Below are 17801 nucleotides of genomic sequence, written 5' to 3' on the forward strand. Positions count from 1 at the left end.
GGAGTGGATTTGTACTGCAGGCACCGAGGCCCAGCAATAATCCTGAAGACAAAAAAAAAAAAAAGAAAATAAAGAAAAAATTGTACAAGAAGGGTTAAAAAAAATCCCCATATTATGAATGCACATACAAAAAATACTTCTGAAACGATTATACAGTATACTACTAATATGGCTACCTCTGAGGATAACAGATGTGAGGGTATTTACTATAAACTTTTTTGTCTTTAATACTTTAAACTATGTGCACAAATTTAATTTTTTTTAAAAAATATGGAACACTTCACAAATTTGCGTGTCATCCTTGCGTGGGGGGCATGCTAATATTCTCTGTATCATTCCAATTTTAGTATATGTGCTGCCGAAGCAAGCACACAAATTTATTTTTTAGTACAATAAAATGAACATGTTAGTTTAAAACTGAGAAAGGAAGCCAGAGAGGTACCACAGTGTAGTGTATGAGCTCCTGAGTCCAGGCACCAGCACAGAATAGGAGCACTACAGGCATGAGGGAGCTCCCTGATGGAACAGAGATGCTACGGTGCCTCATCTCTTTCTCTCTTCTCTGTGTCTCTAAAATTAAATTGAAACAACTGGTCTAGAAAAGCCACTCTACGGTAGTTCTGGACATGTATAAGAACTTAGATTCATTCCCCAGCTCTGAAAAACGAAACAATAATGTATCCTTTAAAGCAAACAAAAGGGAAAAGGACTGTTTTAGACTGAGGTTAAAGAAATACTGATAAGCCTGAGAGGTGGTACAGTGGATAAAGAAATACTGATAGTGGTCCAGGAGGTGGTGCAGTGGATAAAGCAATGGACTCTCAAGCATGAGGTCCAGAGTTCAATCCCTGGCAGCACATGTACCAGAGTTATGTCTGGTTCTTTCTCTCTCTTCTCTTATCTTTCTCATTAATAAATAAATAAAATCTTTAAAAAAAAAAAAAAGAATAAAGAAAGAAATACTGATACAACAACCAAAAGAGCCAGCAAGCTCCCCTGAGCAGGTTCCAGTTTCACCCTGGGTGTAGTACATTAGACTCGCATGCCTAGAGCTCCAGAGCTCACAGGTTCAGCCCTGCCAACACAGTAAGCCAGAGACCCGCAGTGCTCTGCTCTGCACTCTCCCTTGATTTAAAACAAATAAATAAATCTTCAAAAAATAAAAGTGTTAAGACTGGCAAAATAGCTCACTTAGTGTGCTGCTTTGCCATGTTCTCGACCCAGGTTCAAGCCCAGCCCCCACCACGTTAAAGGAAGCTTCAGTGCTATGGTGTCTGTCTCTCTCTCTCTCTCTGCCTCTCTCTCTCTCTCTGCCTCTAGTGAAAGGAGTTTAGTTCCCATTTTTTTATATATATTTATTTATTTTCCCTTTTGTTGCCCTTGTTGTTTTACACTGTTGTTGTTATTGATTTTGTCATTGTTGGATAGGACAGAGAGAAATGGAGAGAGGAGGGGAAGACAGAGGGGGAGAGAAAGACACCTGCAGACCTGCTTCACCGCCTGTGAAGCGACTCCCCTGCAGGCGGGGAGCTGGGGGCTTGAACTGGGATCCTTATGCCGGTCCTTGCACTTTGCGCCACATGCGCTTAACCCACTGCACTACTACGCAACCCCCTAGTTCCCATTTTTTAGGCAGTGACTTACACAAAGGCAGAAGTAGCACTTGGGCTTGTCTGGACTGGCATGACATCAGCATACGTCTCATCCAGAGAAAGAAGCACATTGGCAGCTTGCTGGCCTGACTCAGCAACAGCCAGCAACCGAGGAAGGTCCCGATACGCATCTGGACCGGCCAAAATATCCACCACTTTCTCTCTATTGAAAATTTCCTCCTTCAACCTCTCAGCCATGCATCCTAGGAAGAAAAAGAAATAAGCAACTGTTCTCAAAATGCATCTGATCTCATGACTTCTCTCCACCATCATTTCCACCAGGATCAGAGATCAGAGCACAAAAATTTCTCTAAAGTTTTAGATCATCCCTCAAATTTTGCCCAATACTTCTGCTAGAAAAACTATAGGACAGCAGTTCAGTTTAGTGTCCAGAAAAAAATTAAACCATCACCCAAAAATCTTCCTGGATTATGACCCACATCATTCACAAATTAAAAATTACTTGGGGGTGGGGGTAGATAGCATAATGGTTATGCAAAGAGACTCTCACACCTGAGGGTCTGAAGTCCCCATGTTCAATCCCTCATACTACCATTAGCCAGAGCTAAACAGTGCTCTGCTAAAAAATAATGATAATAATAAGGTGGCCTGGAAGATAGTGCAGTGGACAAAGCATTGGACTCTAACGCATGAAGTCCTGAGTTCAATCACCAACAGCACATGTACCAGAGTGATATCTGGTTCTCTCTCACTCCTCCTAACTCTCTCTCTCTCCTACTATTTTTCTCACTAGTAAAAATGTAAAAATCGGACTGGGGAGATAGCATAATGGTTATGCAAAAGACTCTCATACCTGAGGCTTCGAGTTCCAGGTTCAATCCCCAGTATCACCATAAGCTTGAGCTGAGCAGTGCTCTGGTCTTTCTCATTGTGTGTCTCTTTCTCATTAAAAGATTAAATAAAAGTGGGGAGTCGGGCAGTAGCGCAGCAGGTTAAGTGCAGGTGGCGCAATGCTTAAGGATTCCGGTTCAAGCCCCAGGCTCCCCACCTGCAGGAGAATCGCTTCACAGGCAGTGAAGCAGGTCTGCTTCCCCTCCTTTCTCCATTTCTCTCTGTCCTATCCAACAATGACAACATCAGTAACAACAACAATAAAAAAAAAACCAACGAAAACAAAAGGAAAAATAAATAAATATAATTTTTTTTAATTAAATAAAAGCGAAAAACAAAAACTATATATAAAAAAACAGCAGCTATAGTTAGGGACTATATCCCTCTCCATAATTCTTGCTACCATCTATAAAACATGAGCTAACCACCTATGCTGGCATCTTTTATACCCTTAAAAAAACACTGTTATGGACTCAATAGATAATGTACTGGTTATGCAAAAACAATACTGAACTCTCAAGCATGAGGTCCGGAGTTCGATCCGCAGCAGCACACGTACCAGAGTGATGCCTGATTCTTTCTCTCTCTCTCTCTTCTCCTTTCCCATTAATAAATAAAATCTTTAAGAAAAAAAAAGAGTTCCAGTGGTCCGGGAGGTGGCGCAGTGGATAAGACAGTAGACTCTCAGGCATGAGATCTTGAGTTCAATCCCCAGCAGCACAAGTACCAGAGATATGTCTGGTTCTTTCTCTCTCCTATCTTTCTCATCAATCAATAAATAAAATATATATATATGTGTATATATATATTTGCTTTTTAAAGTCCCAGGTTCAATCCCTAACACCACCTTAGTTAAGTCAGAGCTTAGCAGTGCTCTGGGAAGTAAAAAAAAAAAATTGTTATAGGGGCCAGGTGGTGGCGCACCTAGTAGAGTGTACATGTTACAATGCACAAGGACCTAGGTTCAAGCCCCCAGCCCCCACCTGCAGGGGAAAGCTTTGCAAGTAGTGAAGCAGTGCTGCAGGTGTCTCTCTCTCTTCCTCTCTGTCCCTCCCTTCCCTCTTGATTTCTGGCTGTCTCTATCCAACAAATAAAGATTTTTTAAAAAGAGACTTAAAAGAGAGAAAGAGGAAGAGAGACACCTGCAACACTGCTTCACCATGTGCAAAGCTTTCCCCTGCAGGTGGAGACCATGGGCTTGAACCCAGGTCCTTGCACATTGTAACATGTGCACTCAACCAGGTGGGCCACCACCGGCCCCTTCATTTCCTATCTCACCCTTTACTCTCAATTTCTGACTATCTGTATCCAGTAAAAGATAATCTTGGGGTGGGGGTAAATAGCATAATGGTTATGCAAAGAAACTCTCATGTCTGAGGCTCCAAAGTCCCAGGTTCAATCTCCTGCTCCACCATAAGCCAGAATTGAGCAGTGCTGATTTAAAAAAAAAAAAAAAAGTGATTTTTTTTTTAACAATTATACACACTCACAAATGTGTTTTAAAGGGAGTCGGGCAGTAGCGCAGCTGGTTAAGCACATGTGGCGCAAAGCGCACAGACTGATTTAAGGATTCCGGCCAAGCCCCTGGCTCCCCACCTGCAGGGGAGTCCCTTCACAAGGGATGAAACAGGTCTGCAGGTGTCTACCTTCCTCTCCCCCTCTCTGTCTTCCCCTCCTCTCTCCATTTCTCTCTGTCCTATCCAACAATGATGACAAGAATAACTACAACAATAAAACAACAAGGGCAACAAAAGGAAATAAACATTAAATATATATATATATATATATATATATATATATATATATGTTTTAAAAAAATTGTTTGTGGTGCAAAGAGCAAAGACCAGCGTAAGGATCCCGGTTCGAGCCCCCGGCTCCTCACCTGCAAGGGAGTTGCTTCACAGGCGGTGAAGCAAGTCTGCAGGTGTCTATCTTTCTCTCCCCCCCCCATCTTCCCCTCCTCTCTCCATTTCTCTCTGTCCTATCTAACAACAATGACATCAATAATAACTACAACAACAATAAAAAAACAAGGGCAATAAAAGGGAAATTTTAAAAATTGTTATAAATAAGAATATACAATTTTTAAGATTAATTAATAAGAGAAGAGGGGAGAGAGAGAACATGCCAGGGATCAAGCTCAGGACCTCAAGCTTGAGAGTACAACACATTAGCCACTGTACCACCTCCAGGACTACATAAGAATATACAATTTAAAATTTTATTCTATTGACAACCATTTATAAAAACATTCTTGGTTTCAAATATATGATCACTGTAGCATCACTCACAATAACTAAAAGGTGAAAATAAGCCAGGTATTCTCAGCATTTCATATGTTAGAGGACAGCGGTGATGCTCTGGTCTCTCCAGCTCTGTCTCCACATACACACACACACACAAACCTGATGGAGGAGGAGGAGGAAGAAGAGAAGGAAGAAAAGGAGTAGGAGGACCAGGAACAGCATCAGCAAAACAGCATGTCTATACATGAAAACTTTCATGTCTGAGATTCTGAGGTCCCAGGTTCAATCCCAGGCACTACTGTTAAGTCAGAGCTAATATTTCTGAAATATGTTTCCCAGCTATCTAGATCAAAGTTGTCCAAAAAAGCTTCCTGATGATAAAAATGTTTTAATATTTTATGTATTTTTAATATTTTATGTATTTTTAAGAAAGATACAGAGATAGACACAAACACACCAGAGTACCGCTCAGTGCTAGCTTATGGTAGTGATGGGAACTGAACCTGGGACTGCAGTGCCTCAGGGCCGGGCAGTAGCTCAGCGGGTTAAGCGCACATGGTGCGAAGCACAAGGACTGGTGTAAGAATCCCGGGTCAAGCCCCCAGCTCCCCACCTGCAAGGGGGGTCACCTCGCAAGTGAAGGTCTGTAGGTATCTATCTTTCTTTCCCACTCTCTGTCTTCCCCTCCTCTCTCCATTTTCTTCTGTCCTAACAACAACAGCAATGGCAACAATAACAACAACAAGGGCAACAAAATGCGAAAAAATGGCCTCCAGGAGCAGTGGATCCATAGTGCAGGCACCGAGCCCCCACAATAGCCCTGGAGGCAAAACAACAACAACAATAAAAAAGTCCTTTCCCTGACCATTATGCTTACTCCCTGAAATATTCTTTATCTGTCCAATCCAAGCTGGCAGCCACTAGTGAAAAGTGACTACTTAGCAGTCAAATATAGGTTATTAAGACTAAAGAAGCAAATCTGTAATTACTGTAAATTATAATACTGTCATTTAAATTTTAATTATTTTATTTTAATAAGAGCAGTACAGAGCAAGAGAGATACCAGTGCACTGCTCAGCTCTTGACTTGTGGTGCCGGGGGCCGGATCTCAGACCTCTGAGCCTTAGGCATGAATCTTTTTTTCTTTTTTAGACTTAGGAAATGATCTTAATGTTAATTCCTTTATTTATGAGTCTGATTCCACATCTGGCACATAAAAGACACAATTTTCTTTGGCCTGATGGGAGTTGGGAAACAAAAGTTTGCAATTATTTGGCATACAGTTTAGGCATGAATCTTTTGCATAACTATTACACTGTCTCCCCAGCCCCTTAACTTTTATTAAATTTATATTACTACTTATGGTTAGCACCTACTATAATAGCCAGTCAGATACACATCCTTACTTGAACATGTGTCAGGAATCAAGACAAAATGTACCAAATACTGTAAATCCACGCTGTCCCTTCAGGCTCCAAACTCTCCCCACCTATAACTCTGTACCACCCAGAATCACAGTAGATTCTAGAAAGGGCAGGTATTTATCTGACATTTTACTTAAAGGCACTAAGATATGATTTCTGTTTGTTTTTTATCAATGATGAATTTGCTGCCACCTGTGATGCCACTGTTGGACCCAAGGTTATGAGTTCCAAAACCTCCTTTGTCCAATACCTGTGCCTTCTCAAACTGATAAAGAAGGGAAGCCAGGACATCTCACACATGAGGAACAGGAAGTATGCATTAATGTTAAATTTAGAACTTTTAAGGCCAAGTTCATCATATATCCCAAATGTCTATGATAATTTTGCATATATTATACACTATCAATATATGTCTAGATTAATCAAGAAGGCCCAGTTCTTTTTTTAGATTTTGTGTGTTGTATGTCTATGTATGTGCATATATGTAGTGTGCATATATACATTTACACATCTCATCTGATGTGTTCAAGCCCATGGACTATCTTAAGGACCAGGTGGTGGCTCAACCTGGCTAAGCACACATTACAGTTGACTATCTTATATACAACCAGAAGTGAATTTTTCTAGGCATAATAAAACAGTATGATAAGGTCGGGCAGTGGTGCACTGAGTTAAGAACACATAATAGTACAAAGCCCAAAGATCTGTGCTAGGATCCCAGTTGGAGCCCCCAGCTCCCCACCTGCATGGGGGTCGCTTCACAAGTGGTGAAGCAGGTCCACAGGTCTTTCTCTTCCCCCTCTCTATCTTCCCCTCCCCTCTCAATTTCTCCATCCTATAAAATGGGGGGAAAAATGGCCACCAGGAGCAATGGATTCTTAGTGTAGGTACTGAGCCCCAGTGATAACCTGGATGCAAAAAAAAGACAAAACAAAACAAACAACAAAAACAAACAAACAAAAAAAATATATATATATGAATTGTTTCATATATCGATATTTTACCAGTATATGTTCAAGAAAAAAAGCATTCATGACACATCAGTTCTGTGGACACGTTTCTAATATGGATTTATCATGTGAAGACAATACAAAAATAACTGGAAACATCTTTCAGCTATCTGGAACTGAGTCTCACTCCTGTTTGACTGTTGTACCACACCCTTTAGTAAATGTTGTGATGCTAAACCAGTGGTCTAATAAATAAATGGATGTTCTGAGTTCTGTGAACCTCTTTAGCAAATTAACTGCTTATGATGGAGGTAACCTAGGGAGCTGACTTATAATCAGCCAGAAGTGCAGGTAGTAATCTGGGCTTGCAACAGGCACCTGAAGTGTGAAAAGGAGGTTGTAGGTACTTTCCATTTCTAGCCCACTAGTCAAAAGCCAGAGTTCAGAAGCCCAGGGAACTGTGTGGGATTTACCTAAGGTATCTAAAGGTAAAAGATTTACCTATTTACTGACAGCAATCTTGAGGAACTGAGCCCTTAGCCTATAGAACTTGATTTCCAAGTAGGCAGGGTTAGAATCAAATTGAATTCTGAATCCTTCTATTGCTGTACAAGAATTAAGCATTTGAGGGCAGAGACTTACCCACACTCACCCTAGAAACACACCTTCAAACTACATGGCCTCTAAGGGAAGCTATGGGATATAAAACTGCAAGGAGTCCAAATCTCAACACCCACAAAAATCTCTAAATTTTATACCTAGAATCCCAATCCTTAGAGGCACTGCAGAGCGGAACCGCTTTGTCTTCAGGACTTTAAGCTGATTTAACCGGCTCCAGATGGTCTGTTCAGCCTTCTCCCTATAGAAAGCAAGAAGCAGAACTGATCACACCAAAGTAAGACTCTGGGGACGTGGGGAAGGTTCAGGTCCTGGAACATGATGGCAGGAGGACCTACAGGGGGTTGAATTGTTACTGTGAAAACTGAGACATGTTACACATGTACAAACTACTGTATTTTACTGTTGACTGTAAATCATTAATACCCCAATAAAGAAAAAAAAATGTTTTAAAAAGAACTAAACTTGAAAATAAACTAAACATGCAGAGCAATCTAAAAGAGTAAGACAATGAGAAGGAAATAAAAATAAGTCCCTTTAAATAAATATCTACCCTTTTTGGTTCAGGGAGAAATAAACCAGAAGCCAACTGAGATAGCACCACTTGCTACCAATCATATTCCCAGAATGAAGCACTTCCTGCACATCTCCAAATTCTAAGGAGGCCTGGCCTGACTCAAAATCTGTTTCCCAAAGCCTTCAACTCTGCTCAAGTCTGTCTTCCCTTTCAGTTATATTGCTTTCTCTTCCCCCCACCCCTTTTTTTTTTGGTCACCAGGGTTATCAATGGAGTCCAGTGCCTACACAATGATTACCACTCCTGGTAAAAATGTTTGTTTTCTTTTGATAAAGACACCGAGGTGAGATACTTGCAGTATTGCTCCATTACTTATGAAGCTTCCCTCCTTGCAGGTGGGCAGTAGGGGTTTATTCCTGGTTCCTGTCCAGGATAATGCATGCCCTCCACCAGGTACGCCACTATTCATCACCACCACTCTTAACTTCTCTACTGACCTGACTATACGCTTCCCGAAACTTAGCAATTTCTCATTTTCACTGTTTGACTTTTTCTCTAGTGCTTTCTATCATATGTTAGAGCTATTTGCGTGTCTTACTTAATCCCTCAAATAGACTAAATTCCTTGACACCAGTTCCCATGGAAGGCTCCAATTCTGAATCTCTCAAACTACCTCATTTAGCAAAAACTCTCAGAACTAAAATAGATTAACTGTTAAGTCTTAATTAACTGATACATGTGGTCCAGGAGGTGGCGCAGTGGATGAAGCGTTGGAATCTCAAGCATGAGGTCCCGAGTTCAATCCCCGGCAGCACATGTACCAGAGTGATGTCTGATTCTTTCTCTATTTCTTCCTATCTTTCTCATAAATAAATAAATAAATAAATTCTTTAAAAAAAAATTAACTAGGAGTCGGGCGGTAGCGCAGTAGGTTAAGCGCACGTGTCACAAAGCGCAAGGACCGGCATAAGGATCCCGGTTCGAGCCCCCAGCTCCCCACATGCAGGGGAGTCGCTTCACAGGCGGTGAAGCAGGTCTGCAGGTGTCTTATCTTTCTCTCCCCCTCTGTGTCTTCCCCTCCTCTCTCCATTTCTCTCTATCCTATCCAACAACCACAACAATAAAAAACAACAAAGGAAACGAGGGAATAAATATTTTTAAAAAAATTAACTGATACATATTAAATAACTGATATCAACTAGGTATATAGATAGACATACACACCAGCAGAGGTAATATTAATACTAACATATCTTCCACATAGAAACATATTGTGTTTACCTTAGATGGGTGCCACCCATGTCTGTTTAATAATACTATAATATTAAATCAATAAAAAGTATTAAATATTTTTATTTCAAGATTTTATTTATTTATTAATGAGAAACAGCACCCATCACTTTGGTACATGTGCTTCTGGTGATTGAACTCAAGACCTCATGCTTAAGAGTCCAGTGTTTGATCCACTGCACCTCCTCTCAACCACAAAACATTAAATATGTTTCATGAGATACACTAGAACAGTACTCTAGCATATACAATGTCAGGAATGAAATTTGAGACCTCTTATCTATAAGTCCAGAGCTCCATGTGAGACCTCCTAGATGATAAAAAACAGTAATAATAATGTATTTTGAGAAAACGAACTCTGCTACCCTACCCTATCCCAAAGAGCAATGTAATAAAAATGTGCCATTAGTTGAAAGGAAAGTCTTAAGAGTAAATGAGAATAGCTCAGAAGAGGGAATGCATTCCTGAGTGTTTAGGGACTCAGGTTTGATCTCTCGCTTGACAAATGAAAGCAGTGCTCTCTTGTCACTGGTATCTCTCATAAAGTAAATAAATCAGGGGACCGGACAGTAGTGCAGCGGGTTAAGCACACATGGGGTGAAGCGCAAAGACCAGCATAAGAATCCTGGTTCAGGGCGGAGGAGAGAGCATAATGGTTATGTAAACAGACTCTCATGCCTGAGGCTCCTAAATCCCAGGTTCAGTCCCGCACACCACCATAAGCCAGAACTGAGCAGTGCTCTGTCTGGTGTTTCTCTGTGTGTGTGTGTGTCTCTCTCTGCATCTCTCTCAAAAATTAAACTAAAAAAAAAAAAAAGAAGAATCCTGGTTCAAGCCCCTGGTTTCCCACCTGCAGCGGGGTTGCTTCACAGGCTGTGAAGTAGGGCTGCAGGTGTCTATCTTTCTCTCCCCCGTCTTCCCGTCTTCTCTCCATTTCTCTCTGTCCAATCCAGCAACAGCAATAACAATAATAACAGTGGCAATAAAAATAGGAAAAACTGCCTCCAGGAGCAGTGGATTCGTAGTGCAGGCACTGAGCCCCAGTGATAACCCTGGAGGCAAATACTAATACTACTACTAATAATAATAATAAATAAACCTTTAAAAGACAGCAAGAGTGAGGGCTGGGTGGTGGCACACCTGGTTGAGCATACATGCTACAATGCACAAGGACCTGGGTTCGAGCCTCCAGCCCCCACCTGCAGGGAGAAAACTTTGTGCATGGTGAAACAGTGTTGCAGAGGTCTCTCCACCATATATATATATATATATATCCCACTACCCTCTTGATTTCCTTGCTGTCTCCACCCAATAAATAAAAATAATAAAAAAAGGCAGGAAGAGTGGGTGATTCATCCAGCACACTCTCAATTTCTCATCTAATCTACAAAATGCTTTTGATAACTGCACCTACTCTGAATAGATAATGTAAGAATTTAGGTGTCAGGTGGTGGCACATCTAGTTAAGCACACACATTCCTGTGTGCAAGGACCCAGTTCAAGCCCCTGGTCCCCACCTGCAGGGGGAAAGCTTCACGAGTGAAGCTGGGCTGCAGGTGTCTCTCTGTCTCTTTCCCTCTCTATCTCCCGCCCCACCCCCTCAATTTCTCTCTCTAACCAATAATAAAAATCATTTAAAGAAAAAAGGAGGGACAGGCAGTGGCTCACCTGACTAAAATGCACACACTACAGTGCGCAAGGACCAGGGTTCAAGCCCCCATTCCCAACTTGCAGAGGAGAAGCTTCACGAGTGGTTAAGCCAGGCTGTAGGTGTCTCTCGTCTCTCTCCCGCCCCTCTCAATTTCTCTCTGTCTCTAGCCAATATAAATATATACATTAAAAAGAAAGAGTTCAGTTACTGCAAGTATAGTGCTCAGTAGAAGCCGACTCAACAGCATGTGCTCGCAATCACTGCCATCATTACTATCTCCACTTCAAGTCCACTGGTTCATCTCCATATGTAATATAAACTCGAGCCCTGCTATCTAAGATTTATGCAATCCCTAGGTTTAGAGCAAATTCTCACCTGATAGAGCATGTGACAAGGAGGATCACATCAGCCTAAGTGGAAAGCAAAGAAAACATTATGATCTCTGAAGTCAACCTGTATCACTGTCTGTATCACAACCCTTTATATTTTTATTATGGTAAAACATACATAATGTAAAATTTACCCTTTTTAACCACTTTTGAAGAGTATAACTCAGTAACAGAGAGAGCTAGATGGTGGAGTACCTAGTGGAGTACACACAATGTAATATGCAGGGACCCAGCTGGGTTCAAACCCCAGCTCCCCAGCTGCAGGGAGGACGCGTCGCGTCACAAGCGGTGAAGCAGGTCTGCAGGTGTCTATCTTTCTCTCTCCCTCTCTGCCTCCTCCTTTCCTCTCAAATTCTCTCTGTCCTATCAAATAAAGCAAGTTGAAGGGGGTGGGGGAGAGGAAAAAATGGCCTCTGGGAGTGGTGGATTCCCCAGGCTGGCACCAAGCCCCAGCTAAACCTGGTGGCAAAATAATTACAAAGATACATATTTTTTAATATTTTTAAATATAGCTCAGTAACAATATTTTGATTTATAATCACCACCTTCAACCTCCAGAACAAATTCATCTTTCCCAACTAAAGCTCATTCATTCCTTATTCTCTTCCTTGCAGATCATTTTAGTTCTTTGCTTGAAGATGCACACCAACAAAAAAAAATAAAAAGTTTTAAAAGAACTATAACAAAAGTACATGTTGGTCCTATGTTACATGAATTCAGTGACCTCTCTAACCAGGATATACCCTTATTCTGAAAATGCATCTAAGAACTGGAACAAATGCATTCTCACCCAGGCCCAGAACAAGAAGTAGGAAATACATGTACCTCTTGGAGATTACTGGTTCGAAGGTAGCCGCTCTTCTGTAAGATAGACCAGGCTATCTCTGTGTCATTCACATTCATCTGGCAGCCATAGGTTTCAAAATAGACTACAATGAGAGGCAGGAAAAAAGGAAGCAAATATTTTTTCTTACTTTATTTATTTTTTTGTGGGACTGGGGCTTCATACACACTTTTCCACTTATATACAGAGACAAAGAGAAGAGACACAGTATCACTAGAGCATGCTATGTTGTGAGAGCACCTACATGATGTCAGGACTCGAATCCGGGCCTTGCATATGGCAATGCAGACACCAGACCCAGCAAGCTAGCTCCCTGGCCAGAGATCCAATGTCTTAAGAGTTTTCCTCCCCAGAAGTCCAAGAAACAGCTGAGGCAACTGGTTATCTACTAAATTTGGGATGTATCCTCAAATTAACAATAGTCTTTTACATTATATATACACCTACCAATTGTTAAGTCATATCATTCAAATCCTGAGCATCAAGAAAAGATGGATTTTAAAACAATTAGAGGGCCAGCAAGATAGATCACCTGAATACTGGACCTGCTCTGTCATGCATACAACCCAGGTTTAAGTCTAATCCCACCACACTGGAAGAAGCTAGTATCTTTCCCTCTCTCTATCTGTGTCTCTATCTGAGAAAAGTTAGCAAGAAGTGATAACCTGGCAATAACCCAAAATAAAATAATTAACTAATAAACAGATACAATTAGATGTGGTTGGTGAGGTAGCTTAGTAAGAGAGCACAAGATTTGCATGTAGAACACTACCAGGTGAGCTGTTGCTATTACACACAGAAAACATACACACCCCCATCATAGAAGAACTACGGAATCCCAAATTCTACATAGCAAAAGTCACAAAATAAGACAATACTCCTTGATTTTCAAATCTGATTCCTAGAGGTTTAGCCTCTCTTGCTTATTTGCTCACTTACACTCACTCATAAAAAAAAAAAAAAAAGGGGGGGGAGTTGGGTGGTAGTGCAGCGGGTGAAGTGCACGTGGCACAAAGCACAAGGACCGGCGGAAGGATCCTGGTTCGAGCCCCTGGCTCCCCACCTATAGGGCAGTCGCTTCACAGGCAATGAAGCAGGTCTGTAGGTGTCTGTCTTTCTCTCCCCCTATGTCTTCCCCTCCTCTCCTGATTTCTCTCTGTCCTATCCAACAATGAATGGCATCAACAACAATAATAATAACCACAACAACAAGGGCAACAAAAAAGGAGGAAAAAAAATGGCCTCCAGGAGCAGTGGATTCATGGTATAGATACTGAGCCCCAGCAATAACCCTGGAGGCAAAAAAAAAAAAAAAAAAGTAAAGAAAAAAGAAAAAAACTTCTACCCACTCACCCTCTCCACCCCTCAGTCACATGTACCAACACTGTCTTTCTTTATATTAATTTAATTTGGTGGAATTTTAACTTAGCCACCTTCCCATAAAGTTATTCCTCCAGGGCAGTAGGTAGATAGCATAATGATTATGCAAAGACTCTCATGCCTGAGGCTCTGAAGTCCCAGGTTCAATCCCCTGCACCACCATCAGCCAGAGTTGAGCAGTGCTCTGGTAAAAAAAATAATTATAATAATAATGAATAAGAAGAAGAAATAAATAAAGTTACTCCTCCAAAGCTAAATCTGCAGTTAAAAAAAAATTAGAAAATATGGCTATGGCTACAGGAAAAGGGCACAAGAAGCCTAAAGAGAAAAATAAAACCAACCTTTTCTCTGTCTTCCTAGAAGTTCATTCACACTGAGATAGGGGGGTGGGTCTTCCACATCTGAATGAGACAGCTTTTCTTGAGGAGTTGAAGTACTTAAAAAATACTGAAAGTCTGGTCCAGTGGCCAGTCTGGTAGTGAAATCCTTCTGAGCTCCATCCTCCAGAGGTTTCTCTGGACTGGGGCAGGCAGTGCTGGGAAGACTGCCATGTGCCCTGAAGATCCTGGGCAGCATCCAGGACACAGAGGCTACGGGCCCCCACTTTAAACGCCTCTTCAGTGGGAGGACACGCTGTAAGGGCTGCATGGTGTGGCAACCCAACATCTGCAAAAGAATGACAGGCATCACCAGCATGTATTAAATATCATGCAAGGCACTGCCCTAAACACTCAAGTCTACAGGAACACCCCATTTGACCACCCTTCTGAAACAGAAAATTGTGTGGCAGCGAGCTAGTCTACTAATTACATTTTTCTAATAACATGTCTGCATTTCATGTCTGTCACATTTCGGAAATTCTTGTAATACTTCATGGTTTTTTTTTTTCATTATTATTCTGTATCTTATTATGATGTATAATACTATAATGATCACTATTGTAAGGTATGATATTAAAAAAAAAAAGTCCAAGGGCCAGGGAGAAAGCAACACCATCATATACCAAAATTGAGCAGTCCTCTGATTAGTAACTAATAGTTAATAAAATATAAAACACTGTGCCTATGAAATATGTAGATAGATGGGTAGATAATTATAGAAATAATTGTCAACCCATAGCTGTGATCTTGGGAGAACTAATGGAGGGAATGGGGACACAGAGCTCTGGTGGTGGGAAAGGTGTAGAGTTATACCCATTATCATATAGTTTTGTAAATCAATATTAAATCATTAATAAAAAATTAAAAAAAAAAACACTGTGCCCACAAAAGCTGACAAACTTCACCAATAAATACTGTGTTTTAACTACTCTACTGAATGGCTATTCCCCAGTTTCTCTCCTCCGCAGGCCTCCCCTTTCCAAGGCAGAACAACATTAAAATTAGGACAATTAATAACCCTACAATGGCCTAAGCTGCATGTCTTTCATCAAAAGATAGCGACTATTAAGCTTAGTGAAGAAGCATGGCAAAATCCCAGAGAAGTCACTAGGTCTCTTGTGCCAGTCAAGCTGTGAACTCAAAGGCAAAGTTCTTGAAAGAAATGAAAAGTCCTAGGCCGGGGAGGTGGCCCAGTAGCAGAGCGTCTGCTTCCTGCGCATGAGGTTCTGTGTTTGACCCCTGCACCACAGGGGGTGTCACAGATGGCGCCAAAGGAGCTCCATGCACGGTGGAGGGGTGCTGTACTGTCTCTCCTTTCTGTCTCCCTATCCTTCCCTTTCCTCTCTCCCAAAACAGAATGAGAGCATTGGTCCAGGGAAGGCTGCTGAACTGTGGTGAAGCCCAGGCACTACATAAAGGAGGGGGAAAATACATGCCGGCAGCAGAGAAGGTGTTTCAAGTGTGGAGCCCAGGACTTTCAAGTGTGAGATCCTGAGTTCAATCCCCTGTACACAACATATGCCAGAGGAGAGTGGTGTAATGCTGTGGTGTGTTTGTGGCTGTTTCTGTCTCTTATCTCTCTCATAAAAATAAGTAAGTAAATCTTTTTTGGTTTAAAAAAACAAATATATGACTGAATTGCTGTGATCTTCTGGTAAAAGATTTAGAGATGAAGAGTTGTTTCTTAGGAAGAAAGTGATTTTTTAATTGAAATCTTTGAGTCTTTTCTTTTTAAGCTTTAGTTAATGAGAAAGGAAGAAAAAAAAAAAAGAAGCATCACTCCAGCATATGCACAGCTGAGAGTCAAACTTAAATACCCCACACATGCATGTCCTATGCTCTACAACTGAGCTATCTTCCAGGACACAGAAAGGGATCTCTTTAAAAAAAAATGTATTTATTTGTTATTGGATAGAGACAGATAAATCGAGGGGGGAGAAGGTAGAGAGGAAGAGAGACAGAGAGACACCTGAAGCTCTGCTTCACTTGTGAAGCTTTCTCCCAGCAGGTGGGGACTAGGGGCTTGAACCTGGGTCCTTGTGCACTGAATATGAGCACCTAAACAGGCGTGCCACCGCCTGGCCCTGAAAGGGATTTTCTGGGGATAAGTCCTATCTATTCCTGGTGAAAATGCTGTAGACATATTGAAATAACAACTGATAAAGCAGAAACAGGGTTAAAGACAGTCGACTTGGGGGTCTGCTGGTGGTGCATCGGGTTAAGTGCACCAAGCGCAAGGACCCGCTCAAGAACCCCGGTTTGAGCCCCAGGCTCCCCACCTGCAGGGGGGTTGCTTCCCCTCCTCTCTCGGTTTCTCTCTGTCCTATCCAATAAAATGGGGGGAGGGATGGCCACCAGGAGCAATAGATCCATGAAGGTACCGAGCCCCAGCAATAACCCCCGAGGCAAAAAAGAGAGTTGACTCCAATTCTAAAGAATCAAGACTTCCAACAGCACTGTATAGGCAGGAAGAGGTCTGGGGATGGGTGAGCATGTGCATGCATGTGCGCTCCATCCTCTGCATCGCATAACATGCATAAAGTGAAGAAGCAGTGATCTGGGGAGTGTGGGTGTATGTGTGTTCATACACAATAGTAAAGTCTGGTAGGCTCCTCAGTGGCTGAGCAACAGACCTGCACAGGTAAAGCCCCAAGTTTAGTCTTCTAGCACCACATAACCAGATATATAATGTGGTTCTCTGACACTAAAAAACACGTAGGGGAGCCGGGTGGTGGCGCACCTGATCGAGTGCACACACCACAGTGGACAAGGACCCGGGCTGAAGCCTGGTCCCCACCTGCGGGGGGGGGGGGGGGGGGAAGCATCACAAGGGGGTGAAGCAGGGCTGCAGGTGTCTCTCTCCACATCTCCCCCTCCCCTCTCAATTTGTCACTATTCAATAACAAATAAATAAAATATAATTTAAAAAATAAAATGAGTCTTTAAAAAAGAAGAAAAATAAAATACCAGAAACTCCACAACCTCAACCACCAGTGCCCCGGACAGCAGCTGAAGGAAAGACCCTTCAACCAGGAAAAGATGAATGTCACAGCGCAGAGGGGAGGGGTGTGCAGCGGGTCCAGCAGGGAACTCGGGTGCTCCTGAGTTTGCACCCTGGAATTGCAGGTGCCAGACAGATGCTGTGTGTCCTCCCCTGTCTCGGAGGACTCGGAGGTACGAACTTGCGGTTCAGGCCGGGCACGACCTCCTCCGAAAAGCTGCGCTCGCTCAGCCCGAAACCCGAGTCTCTCCAACCCCGAGGGCGACTCTGCCGAGCCGCCGCCCCACCCCCGACCGGTCGCACGTGGGAAGCAGCGAAGCTTCGGGCGGCAGAGCGGAGACCTGACCAACGACCCGGCAGCGGGGGCGAATACGAGCCCCGACAGGGACTGCAGAGGCTGCGCAGTCACCACTACCCTCCTGCACCCCGCCCTGCACTTCCGGGGCTGCCGGGGCTCACGCAGGTCACCCCGTCCCGACCCAAAGCTGCGCTCACCTGCCACCGAAGAAACTCCGCTCCGGTGCGTTCACCTTCCAGCCGCTGCAGACCGGGGATCCCCACCCAGCTTCGGTTGCGTCTGCGCATGTGCAACTCCCTCAACTTCCGT

At 42.6% G+C, this 17801-nt stretch overlaps 1 protein-coding gene and 1 non-coding gene across 7 annotated transcripts in view; both read right to left on the reverse strand.

Moving 5' to 3' along the window:
* Positions 1 to 17801, reverse strand: part of CDK5RAP1 (CDK5 regulatory subunit associated protein 1) — a 221811-nt gene that overhangs the window by 36073 nt on the left and 167937 nt on the right. For 2 of the 6 annotated variants that reach the window (XM_060188515.1, XM_060188473.1), the window contains exons 2-6: positions 14155 to 14479; positions 12415 to 12518; positions 11576 to 11610; positions 7883 to 7983; positions 1645 to 1855 (exon numbers count right to left, since the gene is read on the reverse strand). In XM_060188515.1, coding sequence (XP_060044498.1) covers positions 1645 to 1855; positions 7883 to 7983; positions 11576 to 11610; positions 12415 to 12518; positions 14155 to 14479 — 776 coding nt within the window. The other 4 variants (XM_060188488.1, XM_007522680.3, XM_060188498.1 and 1 more) reach the window with 4 other exon arrangements.
* LOC132542709 (U6 spliceosomal RNA) lies at positions 265 to 371 on the reverse strand. The gene has a single exon (XR_009553681.1). It is a non-coding gene; the product is annotated as a U6 spliceosomal RNA (small nuclear RNA).

This window comes from Erinaceus europaeus, chromosome 1 (genome assembly GCF_950295315.1).
Source record: "Erinaceus europaeus chromosome 1, mEriEur2.1, whole genome shotgun sequence".
In the NCBI taxonomy this organism is placed as follows: domain Eukaryota; kingdom Metazoa; phylum Chordata; class Mammalia; order Eulipotyphla; family Erinaceidae; genus Erinaceus; species Erinaceus europaeus.